Genomic DNA, 21645 nt, shown 5'->3' with positions numbered 1-21645 from the left:
AAAGGACTGCACAAGGCCATTTAAACAGATTAGGAATTGGAGCAAAAGCTTTGCCTATAAAGGGGCAATACTATTTTCATGTTTTATGGCTTAGATTTGAGAGTGAAGATGAAGCATTTTGGAAAAACCCTTGGAAAGGATCCAAGCTCTAGTCCAAATGGGCTAGCAGCCTAATGTGTTTCTAGGATCACAGATGACGGTCTGTTTCATCTTTAAAGAAACAGTCCTTATGCTGTCAGAAAGTGGCCTTTTTAAAGTTGGACATCTAAAACTATGCCATCAAAAATGCTGATACTCCAAAAAAATGTTGGTTTTCACACAGGCTCCTTCATTGATATTTGACACTTAGTAGAAGCAGGAAGATGCTATGGCATAAAGAGAAAATGAGGAAGACAAGTGGTCATGATCCCATAGGCAGTTCAGACAAGTTTAAGCCCGGGATAGCCAGAAGTTGGTGAGTGCACAGAGCGCCAGGAGGAGAAAGAGTCCTGTCCCCTGGTAGAGCCATGAACTTGGTCAGGTTTGTGTGTGTTAGGAGTGTACTTCTTCTCTAATTCTAGACACCCCATTTAGGGAAACTCGCCCTCCTCTCCTCCCACTCAGTCCCATGGCTCTCTTACAAAATCTCTTCTCAAAAGTCTCCAGTCTGAAGCCAAATGATCCTACCAAGGGAGTTGCAAAGCAATCTGTTAAACAAAAAGCAACCTTTAAAAAAGTTTAAGCCTCTAAAACTGAACTATAAAAATGTAAGAAGAGAATTAAATGTTGGAGAATACACAGATCTTATCATTGCTGACCATAAGGACTGTATCAACGGAAAGGTTCTAATACACAGTATTCCAGCTGACAAACATGTTTAATTACTAGTCTCTCTTGTGCGCTGAAGAATCACCAGTCTGGAATTGATGCATTATTTCTTTCTGTTTAATAACCACACCAAAAGCACAAAAACTCATAAAGCAAACAAGCACTAATCTGAAAAGTTTCCTGAGCGTGGGTGAGAATTTCCAGGCAAGAATGAAAATATGCTCTTCCTGCTAATACCCATATCTGTTAATGGTACTAAACTCCCAGTTTTCTAGACTCAAAATCTTATACTCATCTTTGAATCATTGTTCACATTCCATCAAGGGCAAAACATGAAGCAGTAGGTATTACCTACTTCCCCAGTGAAGTCCAAGCTCTCCTCCGGTGGCAAAATCCCTCATGATATGATCCTTGTGAGGACCCGACATGGCAGGCAGCCAGGCTCATCCTGGCTTCAAACCTGAGCTTGACCTACTTACCCTCCTGAAGATCCACTCAAATGCCAAGCTTTTCCTGATGTCCTCAGTCACATGCAATCACTCCCTACTTTGTAATCTCCGTAGAACTTTCAACCTCTCACATGACATATCTAATTCTGGCTTTACATTATGTATGAAGTTAGTTTTCTATACAAGACAAGAACTTCCCTTGAGGTCAGGAAATGTGTCTGGTGCATGTCTAGCAAAATCAAAGGCATGATGCTTAATAAATAATGGAATTTACCATGCACTTCTACTGATTTAATTTCTCCTCAAAAGTGGTCTTAAGTTTTAATCAGATTTATACTCGTATTAAAATTGTAATGCTGCTTTGTGTCCATTAACTTCTAAAGTAATGTCGCCTGGATTTGTCAGACAGTGATTCCCAAAAGAACGTTTCCTTTTATATTACGCACTAACCTGCTCAGGCATCGAGCGAATGACCAGTTACGCCCCTTCCCTACGCTGTGTGATCCTGGGGAGCCGCACCCTGGACGGCGAGCCAGGAGCTGCATTTGTATAACCAGCTACGTGAAAAGCTCCTCCGTTACCCTCCTGCCTTTACTTTGAGCTTTTGATTCTCTTGGCTATTCAAGAGGACTTAAGGAAAGCTGATTTTTCTAACAAAATCTTGTTCAATCTACCATGTCTGAATATCTCTTTTAGGGTCCCGAAGAAATGAGTCTTTCTGTAGCTTGTGGTAAACAGAGGCGCCCGGGTGCTGCTAAGGGAAGAAGAGGGTGATGGACTGGCATCCCGAGGCTGTCTGGGGAGGTAGCAGGCACCATGGTTCAGGGTTCGGGCTCTGGAGTCAGACTGCCCGAGCTCAAGTACTGGCTCCACCATTATCGGCTGCATTATCCTGAGCAATAAGAAACCTAGTTCAAACCTCATTTTAAAAATAGGGATAATAATGCTGCTCATAAAGTTGTTCTTAGGATTAAATAATAAAACACTTGGCACAGTTACTGGCACATAGCAAACAGTTGACAAAGGTTAACTGCTAGCATTACTCAGGTGTTTATACACATTATATAGGATTTTTGCACATACACTGATTATTGGATAAAGATGGGGAAAGATAAAGGGAGAGGTTGTAAATTGCTAGGATTCATAGTAATCCAATAAAGAAATTCTAAGTTAAGTCAAGCACAACTGCCAAATAAAAATTTTAGAGGCTTTTGTTCCTCTTCATATAATGATTAAGCAACTCCAAGCTCATGATACAGAAATCTAGGGTTCATATAAAGGAACCTGGAATGGACATAAAGTAAATTCTATCCGTTCTCTTGAAAAAATTCTTGCGGTTACTGCCATTATTTTCAGTGCTGGCTTCCCAATGAACTTTTGCTAATACTGTCATTAAAACTGGTGTGCCAACAGCTTGTGCAGTATTTGGGCAATACCTGGGAGGGTAGCTCTCAATCATGCCTAGGAACAACAAAAAGAAGTCCTCAAGAAAAAGGTCAACCAACAATAAGGAGGGTTGGCTACATCTCGAAATACCCATGCTTACCAGCAGATTTTACAGTGAGGAGAAATCAGAAAATAAACATAGCTGAGATTGTCTGCAAAATACCAAATGCATGCACGCAGTAAGTACTTGAGATTTCAATGACTCATGATAACACTGAAAGTACTGACCTATAGTTATTTTAAATTTTGCTGCAGCGTGTATTTGAATAGTAAGCACTCTTAGGCAGAAGGCAGTGAGTAAGGCACCCAGTAATGAAGCACAGCCCATCATCAGGGTCCATATTTCAAGAAGGTTTTGCTCCAATTGTGTATCAGTAACTCTCAAGAAGGGATTAAATATTGTGTTAATTTTTGATAAATACCCACCCCCTAATGAAAGCAAATGGATAGTTCTAATGATACAAGTGAAGAAAGAGCTAAGAGAGGTCTATGAAAGAGATGGTTCTCTATGGGAAAGTAGGTATTTGTGGGGAATTTTTTTGTAGCTAAAATTATTTTTGTAAAATTCTGGGATTTCCAAGTCTTCAGACTATATCTTGGTATATCAAAGATCTACTGTACATAAAATTTCTAATGTGCCAGAATTCTTTCATACCAAGAAGGGAAATGCAGCAATCAACATGAACAAGGAAATGATTCTGTATGGCTTATCCAAAAGATGAAGAGGAAGAAGATTTAGCTAAATACACTGTTGCTCCTAAACTCTCAAATCTGCTGTGACTTCTACTTTAGAGAAAAGATCACAAAGATGACGTATTTTGCTTAGCCTTCAATGCATAATGTTTTACTCTTTGACTACATAAACTGTACTGGAATACTGTACATGAAGAGTTAAATCACAATTATTGACTCAACATTTTGACTCAGTAGATTGGTGTGCCTTTTTAAAAGTCTGAAAATTTTCCCATTTTAAGATTACACTTTTCAGTAAAATGCTCAAGATCCTTTGTCTAAGGTCTCATTGAGTTGCTTATTATGTGTTATTTTGTTATGCTAGCAATCTTAGGAAAGGCCAAGTCCCAGAAACTATGCTATTAGTATTTTGTGTATTGAGAATCTTCTAGATCAATGAAGAAAGAATTCCTGAAGGGTAAAAATTAGCTGCTTCACGGAAGAAAAAACATTTGGAACTTTAAAAAGTCCTATTATTTGTAATATAGGTAAAATCTATCTGTGGGCAAGAAGCTGTATAATAGTAAAAGAAACAAAAATGGCATGCATTTTCTATGATTAACAGTGGAAAACTCGTCATCTTAACTCAATTTCACTTTTTGGGAGGATTAGAAAAAGAATGCCAGTCAATAAAGAACACCATTTCTTTTCCTTATAAGAAAAGAACTATTTCCCACTACTCTATGTTTCTGATCACTTATTTTTTTCTTTCTGCCTTTCAAAGAAATCTCAGAAAAATCCATTAGATACAGTTTTGGTACTTTTATAAAACACAGTTTAAAAAATCCTAAAATCTTGCCCTGGCCAGTGTGGCTCAGTTGGTTGGAGTGTTGTCTTGTATACCAAAAGGTGGCAGGTTCAATTCTGGGTCGGGGTGCATATGAGAGGCAACCAATTGATGTTTCTCTCTCCCGTCAATGTTTCTCTCTCTCCCTCCCTTCCTCTAAAATCAATTTTTAAAAAAATGAAAAAAAGATCCTAAAATCTTAAATGGCTTTGGAATACAATACAACTCAATACAGCCAAATCGCAATGATTTGAGATGCAGTCAGTACCAAAGGAAAAATGATCTGTCTGCCTTTCATTGTTGAATTAAATACACCACTACCACCATCACATTAAGACGCTACTTCAACTTGTCTGGAAGACAGTACTTGAAGGGTAAATTATACCTTTAAGAGAGATCTTCTCCTTTTATCAGCTTCTAATTCAACCCTACATCAATAGCTTTGGGCTTGTAAGACTAACAGCCTGACTTTAGAATGATGCTGAGGCAATAAAATCTTTGGTCTGCATCTTTCATGTCTGTCTAGCTTCCTGAATACTCCAGTGTGGAATCCATGATGGATATGTATATGTGTGTGTTTCTTTTCTAAAATAAATGTAGTAACTCTGGGTACATTCAGGCTTCTTGGACTAAGTCACTAGGGAATACCTGAAAGAGCTTGAGTCACCTGGTACTAAATTAAATTCTCTCTTCAATTCGAAAGTAAGAAGCAGATCTCTTTTAGGCAGAATGACTTTTCCCACTTCATCACAGGGTCATTGTTTTGTTCTGAATGTAATGTCCTCTCATTTCCTGTAGTTTCTATAAATTCCAAAGGATTTTGTATTTACCATGGGTCTGGCAAGCCCACTGTCACTTTCATAATAAACAATGAAGTTAACTTCTTACATGGGTAAAAGTTGACTAACATTCTTCTTACTAGAATGCCTTCACTTTCAAATTTTATCCTAAAAGTAGCCTAATCATTCTGAATAGGAGGGATGATCATTTATTCCAGGAGAGAGGAAAACAACTGTCAATGGATAGAGTGCTTAAGAAATTTTAAAGTTATAGAGATAAACAGAAATGTATACAGAAAGAATACAATCACTTCACGTTGTCCATTTTCCTGATAGTTGGCCTAATTTTTTTCCCTGTACTCTCTTTCTCAGTTAATGCTACTCAAGCTTTCCCTTTATTCAGAGCTAAAACCTTACAGTCACTTTTAATCACGCTCGAGTCTGGATGCTTCTAGCTCCAAGACACCCGGCCCCCACCCCTCCGAGTTCCCAGTGCTCTCTACCCTTCCCATTTCTATCACTGCCCTGATGCAGCACCACATCACCCCTTGTTATGAGTCTCCTTCTCCAAGCCAGCTTTCCTAGTTTTGTCAGAATTATCACTTTAAAAGAGAGAGGAAAAACAACAACAACACTGAATTATGCTTCTCTTCCACTCCAAGAGCTAACTACTCTGTAACTGAAGAAAAAACTCCAAGCTTTTTAGACCGTTACTCAAGGTGCTAACAATATGGTCCCAACGTGTACCCCAACCTCCAGCCACATTTTCCTCTGCACCCGCACTCTCCACGCTGGTCACCAGGAGCCTTGGCTAACTAACTGCTGAATGGCAGCTACCATTGCAAGAAGTGTTCTTTGTGCTTTGTAGACACCCAAGCACTCTCACACCTCTTGGGCTCTTTCTGAGGCCTCGAGGTCACAATTATTTCTACCCTGCACGACATTTTCCCTGTCCTTTAAGGTCAAGATGTCATCTCCTCACTGAAAGCTACCCCAGTTGCATGGCATCAAAGTTAACAATGACTTCTCACTGGTTATAACACTGACTTTATTCTGTCCTAAATTATGTTTGATTTTTTATGTCTACCTCTGTTGACCTGTCTTGCTTTTCTGTTTTGTCTTTTTAAGAGTTGTAATGTACTCAAAAAAATAAGGGAACTTGCGGAGAAAACAAACTGAAAGAAAATTAAAATGTATTGGATATTACAACCAGAATAACTGATTATATTTTTAAAATATTTCCTTTTAATTAATAACAGGCTATAATATTAAGCTAGATTTAATTTATTGCACCTAGAAATAAATTAGATATCTAATGAGTGTAAGGGGAAAAAAAATGGTTCACCAAGGTTAATGTGGGAATAAGAGAAAGGCTGTATAAAGTGGGAGAAGTGGAAATACTTCATTTTGTTTTATTATTAATAGACTCTTTTAAAATAAGTTGTTGATACACTGAGTTATCCAGACCTTTCATGTGATCATGTGATGTCAAAAGAATAGTAACCACTAAACTTCCCAGCCAAGGCCAACAGAGACTCACTCATTAGCTCCCACTGTAGACAGGAAGAGCTGTGAACCAAACCTTGGATACAGATATTGGTTTTAAATAAATCTTCAGAAAAGATAGTTTGAATACAATGAAAGATTTTACATGCAGCTGTCATTGTTATGACAAGAAATAAATCAGGGATGGGCCTCAGGAGGCTGAAAGTGGTCTTTTGCAAGTGCCAAGTTAAAAAAAAAAAAAGCCTCCAGGAGGAGGAGACTGGCAGTTTTGTTCACATAATCTACTTCTTCAGCTTTCCCGGGTTTCCAGATCAGAACGTGTTTGGTCTTTTTTCCCTCCATAGTTTTACACATGTAGGATTACGCACAATTTAAGTTTATTCTAGTAACTAGGACCGAGGAGCAAAGGCCAGAATGGGGGAAACTAATGTTTGTTCAATGATGAATGTGTTCCAGGCAGCATACCAGTTCCTTTACTTATACAACTCAATTTAATCCTAATCACAACCTCAGGGTATAATCATTATTTCACCCATTTTACAGGTTCTTGACTGAGAATTGGTAGGTAACTCTGGGGTACCAAAGACTCTGGGGTGCCACGCTGACCACCATGGTTTTATAATTTAGGTTAAAAAAAAATCTGTGAAAATGACAACATATCAGCATTTCCTACTGTCACAGACAAGCTGCTAAATAATGTACAGGCACTGGGAGAACAGAATCACATGGAAATAAGATGCTGATTGTGACACATAAAAAGAAATCAGCAGAGTTTAGCGTGGTCCAAGCATGAAGGAGGCCGGGTGAGCTCGGACTTGGCCTTGAAGAATCAAGAAAGGAACGTGGAGAGGCACCTGGGGCGGGGCCAGGCGGCGGCAGCCGGCCCACCTGCACGCTGCAGGGAGGGAGGGAGGAGCCACCAAGGCTCGGGCAGGGAGGGGAAGAAGGGCCTAAGAGGAAGCCACCGAACCTGGTGACTTAGAGGACAACCGGAAAGAGTCAACGACCAAAGTTTCAAGTTGAGGACAGTGAATCTGGAGAAATGACAGTTCAAAGAGGAAGGAGGTGCTAAGAGGAGAGAATAACCCCACGAAAGGATGAGCCTATAGAGGAACAGGCCAGGGAAACTGGTATGAAAACAGCCAAGAGCAGAGAGGGAAGGTGGGGAGCGGAAAGCCACGGGGGCGCCCAGTTCCCGCTGGGAACTTGAAGGCGAAATGCCAAGGGTTAAGGTGGCAAGAAAATGGAAGCAGTAAGAGCCCTCAACTCATTTTGCCAGAAAATTCACCTGAGAAGTTTGAATGGGAGAAATAAAACGGTAACAGAGTCAAGAAAAGCATTTGTTTGATTTTACAGAAAGGGGAGAGTTAAGGATGTCTGAAGGTCAAGGGCAACAGATGAGCCCTGCCTCCCAGATTACTCCTTGCCCTAACTTGCTGGTTAACTGTACCGATGCACTCTCTCTGAGTAGATAACTTTGTAGAAACGGGAAGCGAAGCTGCAGCATCAGGGGGTAGAGTCATGAGGTCCCAGCAAGATTTCTCATACACATTTCACAACTTAGAAGTTAACCAGAGCTGGTCCGCTTCTTTCATTAAATGCTCATAGAAAATGTATCTCCCTTTGCCCTGGCCAGGTGGCTCAATCAGAGTAGCGTCGTCCCATGCACTGAAAAGTTTCCGTTCAATTCCCGGCCAGGGCACATTCCTTGGTTGTGGGTTCAATCCCCGATTGGGCTGCCTATGGGATGCAAGGGATCAATGTTTCTCTCTCACATGGATGTTTCTCTCTTTCTCCCTCTCCCTTCCTTTCTCTCTAAAATCAACAAAAACAACAACAAAAAACATGCCCGGCCGGGTGTGGCTCAATGGTTGAGCATCAACCTAGGATCTGGGAGATCGCGGTTCGATTCCCACTCAGGGCGCATGCTGGAGTTGCGGCTCGATCCCCAGCAGGGGGCGTGCAGGAGGCAGCCGATCAATGACTCTCTCATCATTGATGTTTCTATCTCTCTCTCTCTTCCTCTCTCTCTCTGAAATCAATAGAGATATATATAAAAAAAAACCACCCACATATCCTTGGTTGAGGATTAAAAGAAAATATAATTTCAACTCACATCACCTTACAACCATAACTATTGTCACGTCTCTGGTCCTTGATGCTACCTCCTTCGGTAACCTAAAACTGGACCCCTGTCCTCTCCTCTTAACCAATTTGATCTACACTTTCCAGTGTCATGAGTCTCTCTCTGACTTGGGGAGAAGCCCTTTTTCCACTGTCATCTCTTTTCAACTTGTCATTTCAATATCAACCTTTTCACTGCCACTTCTTCTAACATGGTAATATCGCTATAGTCTACTCCCAACATAGCATTTTAAAATTTTTTGTTTTCCTCTCCAGTTTTCACAATTGTCATGTCATTCTTGCCTGTAGACTTCATGCAGTTTGTATGGGATCTGGTCACTATTTTACACATTCTCAGGCATCTAGTCCCATCTTTCTGTTAGATAACCCTCAAATATCCAAACTTCCCAGAGACCCAAATTATTTATTCCAATCATTGTCCTGTAATCCATCCCCACTCAGGTTAATTTGTAATTACTAAATATTTCTTTCTAAAAGATTTTTCTTTTTTAGAGCTATTAATTTACACGTATCTTTTCTAAGAAGTTTCTGATAATAACTTTTCTAAAACCTCTAATTATGTCCACTGGGTTTCTTAAGCTCTAGGATGAGTCACTTTCCCATAAGGTTCTTGTCATTTCCATGTCACCAACTAGCTCTTCTTTACTGGAAACAATTAAGTTCGAAAAAGGAATGCCATTTTTTTTGCCTGCCCACCCCCATTCTAAGACACAAAACTCTCAGCAAGTCAAATCTGGTATTTATGAGATGCTCTGTGTTCAATGGAATGAAGATTTCAGCAGATATTGACAGAATCCTCTCTTACTGTATGTCTTGACTCTGTATAATACATATAACTGGAGTTTTGCAAAGAGTGAGTGAGTGCTATTGATAATAGCAAAAGGTGATGTTTACCCATATTAAGAAAATCCACATACATCGAAGAGACCAACAATAAATAAGGAGTGAATTTTCTAGGAAAAATGATAAAATGCTCTTCTTCTGCATTTGGAATAAGATTTCCTTCAATAAAAAAGTTGCTGGTTCAATTTTTCAAATACATATTTACAACATATAAAACATGATGTTACTCTATCATTTTATGGTTATTGAACTCTACCTCCTTGATGTTAAAACTCACCTCATGTGATTCAAAACTAGGTGAGGAGCAATCTGACATCTGAAATTCTTTTCCCTTCTCTTATACCTCAAGAATTTAAGGGCAGCTTCATTCTTCTTTTTCCTACAAAGTTGTATTTTTAGCTCCTTTATGGCACTCTATCTACCTGTAATTATGCTGCAAAAGCAGAAGACGACGCCAGTAAGGGCCAGCAGCAGACAAGATAGCAGAAGGCCTATTTGTGGTCTTGAACAGCTGCAACAGGGCAGGGTGTGCCTGGCAGAGTTCCCTCTGACTCTGGGACCAGGCATGACAAACACTAAGAGCCAGGCTTGCTTTCAGAATAGTCTCCAGCACAGGACCTTATTTCACTGTCCTATAAGCCAAGGGCGGCAGTCAAAGTCCAAGACGGGTGATCAAAAGAGTAACACAAGCCAAGCACAGAGAGGGTGCTAAGAGTGAGATTTGCAAAGGTCTTCAGATCCCAAAGACCCACCAGCCACTGTCCCACCCTGCTCTCTAAAAACAAAACAAAGCAAAACCACCACCACCACCTTCCTTACGGAAGGCCAGAAGTTGCCTTTAGTTCTGGCTTGGAAACACTACCCAAGTAAGTTTTGAAAAATTGTTTTTCTTAAAATAAGAAATAATAAATCTAATTATTTTACCCAGGGCAACAGAAATGAGATGCTATTAATCTAGTCGTTTAGAACTGGGTATTTTTTCAGGATACAGGAAACATTCATTAGTGGACGTCTTCTTTCCCAGTTCTATAAACTCCCTTTTGTGAGGGACGATTACTGTCTTTGGATAACAAAAGATGCTGTTATATGTGTAGGCTTTTACAGTTCAAAGTGACCAGAGGCTTTTAAGTCTTCATACCACAGTCCTTGTACTGCACAGTGCTTCTGGCTCCTTGGTTTTAAATGAGTGCTTTCTTACTTAGTGAGCTAATGCAATTGCAGCAAAGTAGCATATTTCTATTCTACTGACAACATCAGGGTAGAATGCAAATTTGCTTTGCAACTTTATACACGTGTGCATATCTCTTCACAAGACTCAGAAAGCAGGGCAGTGGGAACAGAAACAGGAACGTGGAGAAGACTCCCAAGGAGATGAAGATGAGCCCAACCACGAAGTGCAGGTGGCTAACGAAGACAGACTACCACTTCCTGGCTGGAATTTAGAGTTCTGCACATGTTTAGGATAAGGGTTGACGGTAACTGCCTCGCTGACAGTGACAGCGAAAGTTTCTATTATTATGACATTGACTGTCCCCCCAGCAGTGCTTCCATACAAAAATGAGCACTCCTCAAACGGATCGAGTCGGAAGTTTTTAAATAATTCATATTGTACTTCTCATATGCCAATAAAGTCAAATTCTACTGAGAAAATGCTCCAATTTATTTTGTTACATGTGTACTCTGCTGATGTTAAAGCTGACTGAATAAGTGCCCAAGGACTTAAGACTTGGAAACTCTGTCACTGTGTCGATAATGAGGATTCGCAGATTCGTCTTGTACTGAACCTCTCTTATAACACAATTTATATCACTCTATAATATGACCAAAGAAATATTTAGCAGCTAAAAACAGTAAGAACCACTGCTACTTACGGCTGACACAGCTTCACCAGGTCCTGGTCTGTGGTGTTGGGAGGCAGTCCTCGGATATAGAGATTTGTTTTGCTTAGCTGATCCCATCCTGAGTTGCTACTGCTGCTACTGTTGTTATTACTGCTGGTGGTGCTGGGGCTGGGAGGGGCCATGGGGTGGGCTGGGACCAGAGACTGCTGAAAAACAAAGATGGGCATTAGAAAAACTCTACATGGACGGTATTCAGCAGCGTTCTGAAGCTGTTTGATCTGCAAAATAAAATGAGGTTACCAAGTTATACAGATTGTCTTAAGCTACTTTAATATATACATTTTAATTTACACCTTAAAAAAGATATGTTCATTCTACAAAAAAATGCACAAAAACACCCTCTCCTCTTCAACATGAAATTAATAATAGGATTTTATTCAGTAGACTATTCCGTATGTGCACCTTAAGTATGACTAAATTTATGTAAGATTAATTTGTTTACACATTTTAAGGAACATATCTACTGAGACTCGAAATTAACTTGCATGCAGTTACATGGTAATATTTTAATATACAGTAATTTAGAAATCATTAGACTTCTAAATAGGTTTCAAATTCTGAAGAACATTTGATTGAAAGTTGCCAATAATTTTATTAGGATGACTTGGGGGAAGAAAAAAAACAACTACTACTCTTCACATATAAGAAAGAGTTCAATCAAGATGCTCAAATAAAGAAAACTTCACCTAGTTCTAGGACAGGCATACAGCCTCATCCAGACATCTGGGTAAGATACACAGGCTTGCTGCCCTTCGCTCTGGCTAACCTTGTGAAATTTAACCCCTGTGAGAATGGTGAAGTATTTGGAAACCTTCTCAGGCCTCACAGCAAGCAACATCTTTTGTAAAGCTTGCAACTGAGGGCTCAGTGTGGTTTCACAGTCAGCAGCCACCTAGGAAGAATGCCTGAAATTGTGCTCACACCAGATAATTCTCCGTTAACCAATCGAAAGCAACCACAGCCTCTGTCCCTATGCCACACACATGACTTTTGAGGAAGTTAGATAGCTCAGTTTGAAATGGAAGTGAACATACCCCAAAGCAAATGCTCAGCAGCTTCACAGCAGGAGAGAAATTTTTTCACCTCATACCTTCTAAATAAGAAATACACTAACCCAAGGACAGCACTTAGATTAAGTAATAGTTTGAAAATACAAAATTAAGTAGACATTCAACAAAAATTTCAAATCTTCCAGCTTGATTTTTACTACCATAAACAAGAAAATAGGCATCTGTAAGACACAATTAAATTTCACTTTCAACAGTTCAAAAAAGCAGACCACTTGCCATAAATGTCACCTTGCAGACTGTCAGTAATCTCAACTATCCATGATGGATACCTGGCTCTGCACCCAGTTCTGCCATGACCATCCTCGTTCCCCAGTATCTCAATGCACTGCAATTCTCATTAATCTGCCATGAAGCCATTTCTTTATGTCCTATAATCTGCAGCTTCTACTTCTCACTGCCCAGGGTCCTTGCTAAGATCATTGGATCCAAACACCACTTTACCTCAAGAAATTCTCTTTTAGAAAGACAATAGCAAGAAAGGTAAACAACAGTCAATGTAAAAACAAAGGACGAAGTTGAACTGGAAAAAACAATATTCCTTAATCCAAGACAAAACCTGCCCGAGATCATATCCTATCTAATGTCCTTGATTTATGCCCTTAATAAGCAGTTGAACTCATATCCTTTCCTCTCATCCCTGGTTTTTCTCTAAGGGATAACAAATTTGGTTTTCTAGATGTAAAACTAAGAATAAGCCCTGTCGCTTGCTCTGCCACAGGTGGCACCTCAGACCCCCAGCCGTGCCACACACAGGCCTGTGTTTCTTCTCCAGAGCCACTCAGAATAATGTGCTAGCTGCTACCTGAAATTAAGCAGGCGTGCCCTGTCCCCCACTTCAGCTAACAGAGGTGCTGGGAAGTAACACAGCTGCCTCCCTGTCCCAAGCCCTTGATTTACACAAGAACTTGTAGCTGTAGACAAGCTAGGCAAGACTGAATTTTTTCCTTAAATCATCTTTGATTAATGTCCGAGAACCTGTCCTTGCCACAAACCACACCGTTTCTAAACCACAGCAGAACTCGGTATGTCCAGCACAGCTGGCAAAGGATGAACCGTGGACACCTGAGGTAAGACCTGGAGAAGTCTAAAGGAAGGTGCGGGTCGGGTCGCCCCCCCAGGGATTATACCAACACAGAGCAAGCGGGCCATCCCGTTTCAGAGGCGCCACTCCCAGTCTACACCAGCTGGACCCTCTGCTTTGCTCCAGGATGGGAAGTGGAGAGCCGGGTGTGGACCGTATGATTAAAAGAAACATTTAAGGGTATGATTTATTTGGAGATTATCTGGACATGAAGGTAGCAAGTTTTTATTTATGTATTTATTTTTGGCAGAAGTAGAAGCATGATTTACATCTCAGCATTTGCACAGCTGATTTAATATATCTTTGACAGGCCTCCATATTTATTACAGTAATATTTTCCAACTCTGGAAAGTAGGTGGGGAGCATTTACAGCCGTCCCTCCCCAATTCCTCTCTGCTCTGCCCTAAGGGGAAAGAAATCTCCTAGTACCCTGATCCCAGGTGGGAGGAGGGGGTCCCTGAATGTACCTTGAGGAGGACAACTGGCCTCTGGTGAATCCTATACAGAACAAGTTCAAATTCAGATGTTATCCTAATAGCAACTATTTCCCATAACTAGCTGAAGACAGAGAAAGATATCTGAAAGAAAGAAGCATTGAATTATTCTAGGCTGTCACCCACAGATGGATGTTTTTATTGTCATCATTTTTTGTTTCCTGGTGGAGAAAATTCTTCATCAAAGATTAAGTTTTTAGAACTTGTTGAAAATAAAAATTTAAGTCCCGATAAAGATTGGACACATATGCAAAGAAGACAATTCATACACAATAAAGCTGACTACTCCTAAATACTCAGAATGGGTTAATGATAATTCTAAAAGAGTAATAATTACTGCCATGTTTTGCATGTTTAATAATGTGCCAGACAGTCTGCCAACTCCTCTGTGTGAATTACTCTACTTAATACAATGGGGCAGGTACATTATTGTTCTCCCATTTTGTAGATTAGGAAACTAAGTCTCAAGAGGGGTTAAGTAATGTGCCAAGACCACACATTTAGTAGGAGGCACGGCTGGAATTTGAACCCAGGTCTGCCTGACAACAAAGCCGGAACCCTGAAACAGTACTCTAAATGGCACCCCAAACACTGTCTACTGTCTCCTAAAAGCCCTATTTGTAGTCTTTGATTTTCCTGTGCACAGCCTTCCTTCAACCTAGTTACTAAATTCTAGTTTCTCTAATAAGTGACAAAACCATCGGTGGCTATGTTTTCCTAAGAAAAAGAGTCAAAGGAGCCTTTAAATTAATTTATTGAGCAGTCAGCCTGTGTGTGTGTGTGTGTGTGTGTGTGTGTGTGTGTTTAACTTTAAAAAGGTGGGTTTTTTTTAAATTTTACCTTACTATCTTTTCATTAACAAAAAATTCTGTGAACTTTTGAAAGCTACATCATATTAAGACTGAACAGAACCAACATTTTAGGAACATTCAACTTACGAAGTGAAGAACTAAACCCTCACTCCCAAACTGAAACCCACTGACAAGTCTTCAACTACAGCTTCAGAACCCTGATCAACTCAAAGCAATTACACTCTGTAGTTAAGCCTCCATAGCACAAACGCTAAACTTAAAGAAAAAAAAAGCTTAAGGGGGGACTTTTTACCAAACTCCATTGTCACCACTGGCTGTCCTTTTACAGTTTGCCTCTCAAAGCCCCCAAGCTGCCCAGGAATTTGAAAAGACACCCCTCCCTTCCCCCCGCCCTTGGATGCAGTCTGTAACTAATTTACATAAATTCACCTAATTAAGGAACTGGGTGGCTGGAATAGCACAGCTAAGTGCTGACTCATCCTAGTACTAGCAGTCTATCTCAGAGCAGAGTAGTCTATCTCAGCCTTCTCTGGCCTAATTTCACTGCTTCAGGTCATGTAAACAAGCTACCAATCAAAGCAGTCTATCCAAAGGCAGGGAAAACAATCTAATTCAGTTTTCATGATAACATTTATCTGGGCTTAATTTGCATGCCAAAGTTGATAGAAAAACAAAGTCAGTGGGAAATAAATGGGGTGGCTCGATTAGCAGACCCTCTCGGCACTCCCTGCACCAGTGGGTGTGGGCACCCGCAGGAAGAGTGCTAGTCAGCAACCAGGGAGTACTTCCTGTGTGGAAACCACTCAGGGAGGACGTCCTGTGTGGACAGCTCTGATGCCTCCATCCCGCCAGGAAGGCCCACTTGCCTCCTACGTTAAAAGACAGGATGATCAACAACAGGCACATGACAACTACACACATGCTAAATCTTTCCCTCTCCATCACATCATACCCACCCCAGCACCACACTGAGCAGTCACTTCTATATAAATGCAAGTCTAAAAGTCCTTTACAAAAAGGCAAAAATTAACCATATGTGAACTAAAATATGTTAGTAACCATGTGCATTTGTTGTAGCTTTCTATTCAGCAAAGGCAATAAAAAATAAAGACCTATCATAAATTCTATTGTCTCATTTCCTTCCTATTTCTAATAAGCTCAAGAATAGTGCTCTGGCCAATCTTACAGCTGAAGCTGTCCTCTCCCCTCCCCCCTTACTTAGTAACTTCCCTAAGAATTCTAATACATTTTGAAGGAAAAGGAAACCTAGAATCTGCCTTTTAATTACCTCAAGTCTTCCTTTAAGGTTATCATCCTTATAGTTTAGGAAGGTTATAATCCATAATCTCATCCCCACCCTCTCACTCACTCACACACACAGACACACAGACACACACACACACACACAGACACACACACCCTCCCCAAACAGCAGGGAGATTTACATCAACTCTTTCCCTTATCCAGAAGCAAAATAATCACTACAGTTGCTCTTGAGAACCGATGAAAGTTATGGAATATCACTTATACCAGGACATAGTATAATACCAAGCCTGGCCTGAACTGAGTACTACGTAAAGATACCGTATACTACACTAATTCTGCACACTGTCCCTCTCCATAAGCTTTTAAGATGTAAAAGAAATTGAACAATTTGAGGGAATTATCAAACAGGAAGGAGGGAAAAGCATCCAAAGGGCCAATTTCACCACAGTTAGAATATTTTCTTTGTTTCCTTTTAGAAATCTGAGTGGCTCAAAGAGGGCTGGCTAGGAACAGTAGCTGAGAAAGATAAAGTTCCCGGCACAGGGAGCTGGGAAAGTTCACAAAGCTGAGCAGCAGGAGGTGCATTAATGAGAGATGAGAGGCTGGTCAGGAAGCAGATGTTCTTCCGGGTAGGGCCAACTAAAAGACAGCACCTACATTAATGCAGAACAATAGTGCCCCTTCACACAGATAGGCTCTTACTTTCCGCACTGCGAGAGGAAGGGCAAATGGGCAACTATCATTTAATCCCATTTGATGTTAGGATATCAAGCTTAAAATCACATCCAATTAGTTAATAAAACTGGTTCTCATATTATCACTGTCCCTTGTTTGGTGACAAACTTTGCAGCCTCTAACACTATGAAACTCAGAAATAGGTTATTCAATATTTTTGGCTGGATTACACCTGTCAAAGGAGAGTGGTCCAAATTGTTATGTCAGCTGTTCAAATAAAATCTAAAAACAAAAATTCCCAATAGATGTCACACTTCATATTCTCAAAGATACCTACCAAAGCTGATCCTTGCATATAACGCTATAATCTCTACACAGAAATCTCTTCATGTAAAAAAAAAAAAAAAAAATAGCTTTGCATTAAATAGATAAATATTTGTGGATACAACATGGTCGACAGAATGGATGGAGACCATGCTGCAAAAATGAAAATCAATTTAAACCAAAGGGAAAGCCCTTAAAAATGAAAACAACTTGGACAAGCTCTTTGGGGTGGAGGCAGTGGTTATGAAGAGGTAAGGAGACAGGGCAAGCAGGTACTGAAAATCCATGGTAGAAAACATATCACAGTATGTGTGATTTCTGAGGTGAAATTTTCCTTCAACATCCCACTAAAACATTAGATTTCTTATCATTCAAATATCTTTAAAAAATCTAGTTCTGTGCTCTAGCATGCAAAAAAGTTCAATTGCTCCATTCCCTCCAAAGGTCTTCCCAAGGAACCCACTGATCCCCCCAAATAACCTATTCAGAACTATGGGCCAAGAAACACACCAGAGTTCTTGTCCTATTTGTTCCTTCTAGCTTTTGTAACAGCATTTATCGGGGGGGGGGGGGGGTAGATAAAAAACCAACCTGAAACCTCCATAAATATAGTCAACTAATCTTTGACAAAGGAGCAAAGGCAATAGAATGGAACAAAGGTAGTCTCTTCAACAAATGGTGTAGGAATAACTGCACATCTACATGCAAAAAACTGAATCTATACACATACCTTACACCCTTTACCAAAATGAACTCAAAGCTGATCATAGTCCTAAATATAAAATGCAAATCTATAAAACTCCTAGAAGATAACAGGAGAAAACCTAGACGACTTTGGGTATGATGATGCCTTTTCAGATACAACATCAAAGACACAATCCATGAAAAAAAAAATTAATAAACTGGAGTTCATTAAAATTAAAAACTTTTGTTCTGCAAAAGACAATGTCAAGAGAATTAGAACCTAAGTCACAGGCTGGAAGAAAATATCTGCAAAAAGATATATCTTACCAGGACTGTTATCTAAAATATACCCCTCCCCAAAAATCTTAAAATTCAACAATAATAAAACAAACAATCCAATTTAAAAAATGGGCCAAAAACCTTAACAGACACCTCACCAAAGAAGATATATGGATGCCAAATAAGCATATGAAAAGCTACTTCATATCGTATGTCATCAGGACATAAATATTTAATAAAAATTGAAACAAGATACCACTATCAAAATGGCCAAAATCTAAAACACTAACAACACCAAACACTGCAGAGAACACATAGCAACAGAAACTTGCATTCATTGTTGGGAATGCAAAACGGTACAGCTACTTTGGAAGAGAGTCTGGAGGTTTTACAAAACTAAGCGTACTTTTACCGTATGATCCAGCAATCACACTCCTTGGTACCTACCTAAAGGAGCTGAAAACTTATGCCCACCCAAACACCTGCACCTGGATGTCTGTAGCAGCTTTATTCACAACCGTCCAAACTTAGAACCAACCAAGATGTCCTTTGGGAGATGAACAGATAAATAAGCTATGGTATATCTAGACAATGAAATACTGTTCAGTGTTTTAAAAACAAACAAACAAACAAACAAACAAACAAACAAACAAAAAAGAGCTATCAAACCATAAAAAGACATGGAGGAACATTAAATGCATATTTACTAAGTAAAGGAAGCCAATCTAAAACGAGCATACACTGTAGAATTCCAATTACATGACAGTCTGGAAAAAGTGAGACTATGGAGACAGTACAAAATCAGTGGTTTCCAGGGGTAGGGGAGGGAGGGAGGGATGACTAGTTGGGGCACAGAGGATTTTTAGGGCAGTGAAAATACTAGTATGATATTATAATGGTGGATACATGTCATCAAACATTACTGCAAACCCACACAATGTAAAACACCAGGAGTGGAGCCTAAGGTGAACTATGACATTTTGAGTGACTGTGATGTGTCAGTGTAGGCTCACCTTTGGTAAAGAGCGTGCCGTTCTGGCGGGTGAGGCTGATAACGGGGCGGGCTATGCATGCGTGGGGGCAGAGGGTACATGGGCGATCTCCATACCTTCCTCTCAATGTTGTGGTAAATCTAAAACTGCTCTCAAGAAGTAAAGTCTCATTTAAAAACAACAATAACAACTCCAACATGTACATACCAGACTGAAGGAGTTAAATCTAAATCATTCATCAGAAAACCGGAGGGCCAAGAAAGGAAGCACAGGGATTGAGCAACGGGTTCAAAGCTTCCTTACCAGAAAACACACGCATTAGGAAGGAAAAGCTTTTAACAGTGGGCTCCTGGCCTTATCTACCCTTCATTGCATCACATATAATAGTGTGGGTATGGTACCGTTTCTAAAAATAGTAAGAGTTCAACCAAGGGAAAGTCAGGGATGAAAGAGCCTGAGACAGAAAGGTTGCAGGCGGCTTCGCAGAGGGGTAGACGGCTGAGGGAGCTGCATATGAAGGACAAGCCATGAAGAATAAGGGGAACGGCAGTCCTGGAAGGGTGGGGGTGGGGGGAGAGGAGAGGGGAGGGGGAAACAACTATGATACGGGCAGGAAGCGTCATTCTTCATGAAAGCCAGGCGAAAACCACAATCTTGGGTGGTTCAGAGGATATGCTAAGACAACTTGATTGGGGGGGGGGGGGGGGGGAGGTACTGGGAAGGTAGTAGGATACCCTAGAAATCAAAGACAGAATTTGGATAGGATGTCGTCAGATATTACTGTACAGAGTCTCAGAGGGAGGAGAAGAGAGAATTTAAAGATAATAAACGAAGAGGACAGCTGGTGGGGAACATAAAACCAGGGAAACTCTTTCCCCTCCTCTCTATCTATGAAAAGGTACATAGAAAAGAAAAATTACTGGATGGAAAAATCTCAATATCTGGGTTCAAATCCTGCCTTAGCCGGTGACTGGCATGTCATCTCTGGGCAGCTCAGCTGCTCACCTGGAAATGAACAGGTAAGCCCGGGTGATTTCCAAGCTCCCTTCCAACTCTCCAATTCTAACACTGGAATAAAGGCTTCTTGACATCTCCAGCTAAGGCGTATCAAGATAGCATGCAGCCAGGCCCTTGTGTTCTCTTTTCTGTCTGCCAATAGCCAGAGAAATGGAGCAAGAGGTTAAACCGGCAGACCGAGAAGGAAGACTCACAGCAATTCATGGTGCAGCCGGGAACCAGCAGGAGTCATTCTGCCACTCGCTTCCCTGCACCACCCACTCAGGCCAAGCACTGATTCCCTATTAGTCACAGATCACCACGAGAAAATATTATATAGACATAAGCTATACTAAAATCACAACTAAAGTTTAAAGGAACAAAAAAAAAAAAATTTTATTGACATAATATTCAGAGTTCCTGGAACTGGAGTGTTCTTAAGTGAAAATATTACAGCTGAAATTACCTTAATAACTTAGACCTATCCACACTCTGTTGGTTAATAGCCTGGCATCTTTTTCTTTCAATGTGTAATCAGGATAAAAAGGTACATTTCACGTTCTGTTTAATCTCTTATATATAAAAGGACCATGTAATAGCTCCAAAACCGCCTTAAAAGAAAACTCAAAACAATAAGCCAATTACATCCCAAGCGGCCAGCTATTAGAACACGGTAAACATAAAATCCTGCCCGACTCCAGGTGCAAAACCACTCTGAATGCAGATGTGTAGAGAGTGCTTTTCTCCTTCTGAGCCCCAAATGAGGGATTTTCAAATCCACACCAGTTTTCTTACTCAACACAGAGCACTGTGAAGCGGACAAGAACAAACTCTTCTTTTCGCTCAAAATAAACTGAAAGAAGAAACTTCCTACAGGAAGTGCAGGATCACCTTTATCAGGACAGTTCAGAACACCTCTACAGGGCTCTGAGTTTCCTGCCTCACCCCAATGGAGTTAGGCTTCCAGCGCTGACAACTTCCTTCCAGCTGTTTTTAAAGTCCATGTACAGTACAGTCCGTATCTTCTAGTATTTCTTGTAAGTAAAGAACTATCGCTGAGACTGCAGAAGCTTCAGGGTGGAAATAATCTATTTTTAAATATCCTTTCTTCACATTAAACAACACATTGCAAGTACTGTAAATTGATTACCTAAATAACACTTATTGAAAGTATTGTAAATTGATTAACTAAAAATTATGAGTCAGTTTATCCAAAAATAAAACTCCAAATGAATTTATTCAAGTTAATTTATTTTTTTACATGCAAAGGGACATGTGAATGAACCTACAGTATTATGAGTTTCACAAATTAGCCTCTAGAGAAAAAAAGCATTATCTGTACTTTCAGGAAACTGAACGAGTGTTTGCAATCTCCCCATAATAATTTAAGAAATGCAATCTTATCTGACAGTGTTGTGATTTGTCTCTAGCCAAAGTAAAACATCATTGACAGGAAGAAGTTTTGAGTTACTATAAAAAATTAATGATTATATGTCTTTCTCATGATGAAATCCAACAGTTTAAATCTGATACAATGTGGGTAATCGGTATAGAAAAGCTGTATTTTGTATCTATGT

At 40.1% G+C, this 21645-nt stretch overlaps 1 protein-coding gene across 16 annotated transcripts in view; it reads right to left on the bottom strand.

The window, feature by feature from the left end:
* Positions 1 to 21645, bottom strand: part of RBMS1 (RNA binding motif single stranded interacting protein 1) — a 202990-nt gene that overhangs the window by 77239 nt on the left and 104106 nt on the right. For 10 of the 16 annotated variants that reach the window (XM_081142093.1, XM_081142105.1, XM_081142099.1 and 7 more), the window contains exon 2: positions 11366 to 11541. In XM_081142093.1, the coding sequence (XP_080998219.1) occupies positions 11366 to 11541 (176 nt within the window). The remainder of the gene's footprint in view (positions 1 to 11365; positions 11542 to 21645) is intronic. The other 6 variants (XM_081142094.1, XM_081142106.1, XM_081142091.1 and 3 more) reach the window with 1 other exon arrangement.

The sequence above is a fragment of the Miniopterus schreibersii genome, assembly GCF_964146895.1.
Source record: "Miniopterus schreibersii genome assembly, chromosome: 7".
NCBI lineage: Eukaryota > Metazoa > Chordata > Mammalia > Chiroptera > Miniopteridae > Miniopterus > Miniopterus schreibersii.
Note: the sequence above shows the minus strand (reverse complement) of the source record. Positions and strands in the feature narration are given on the sequence as shown.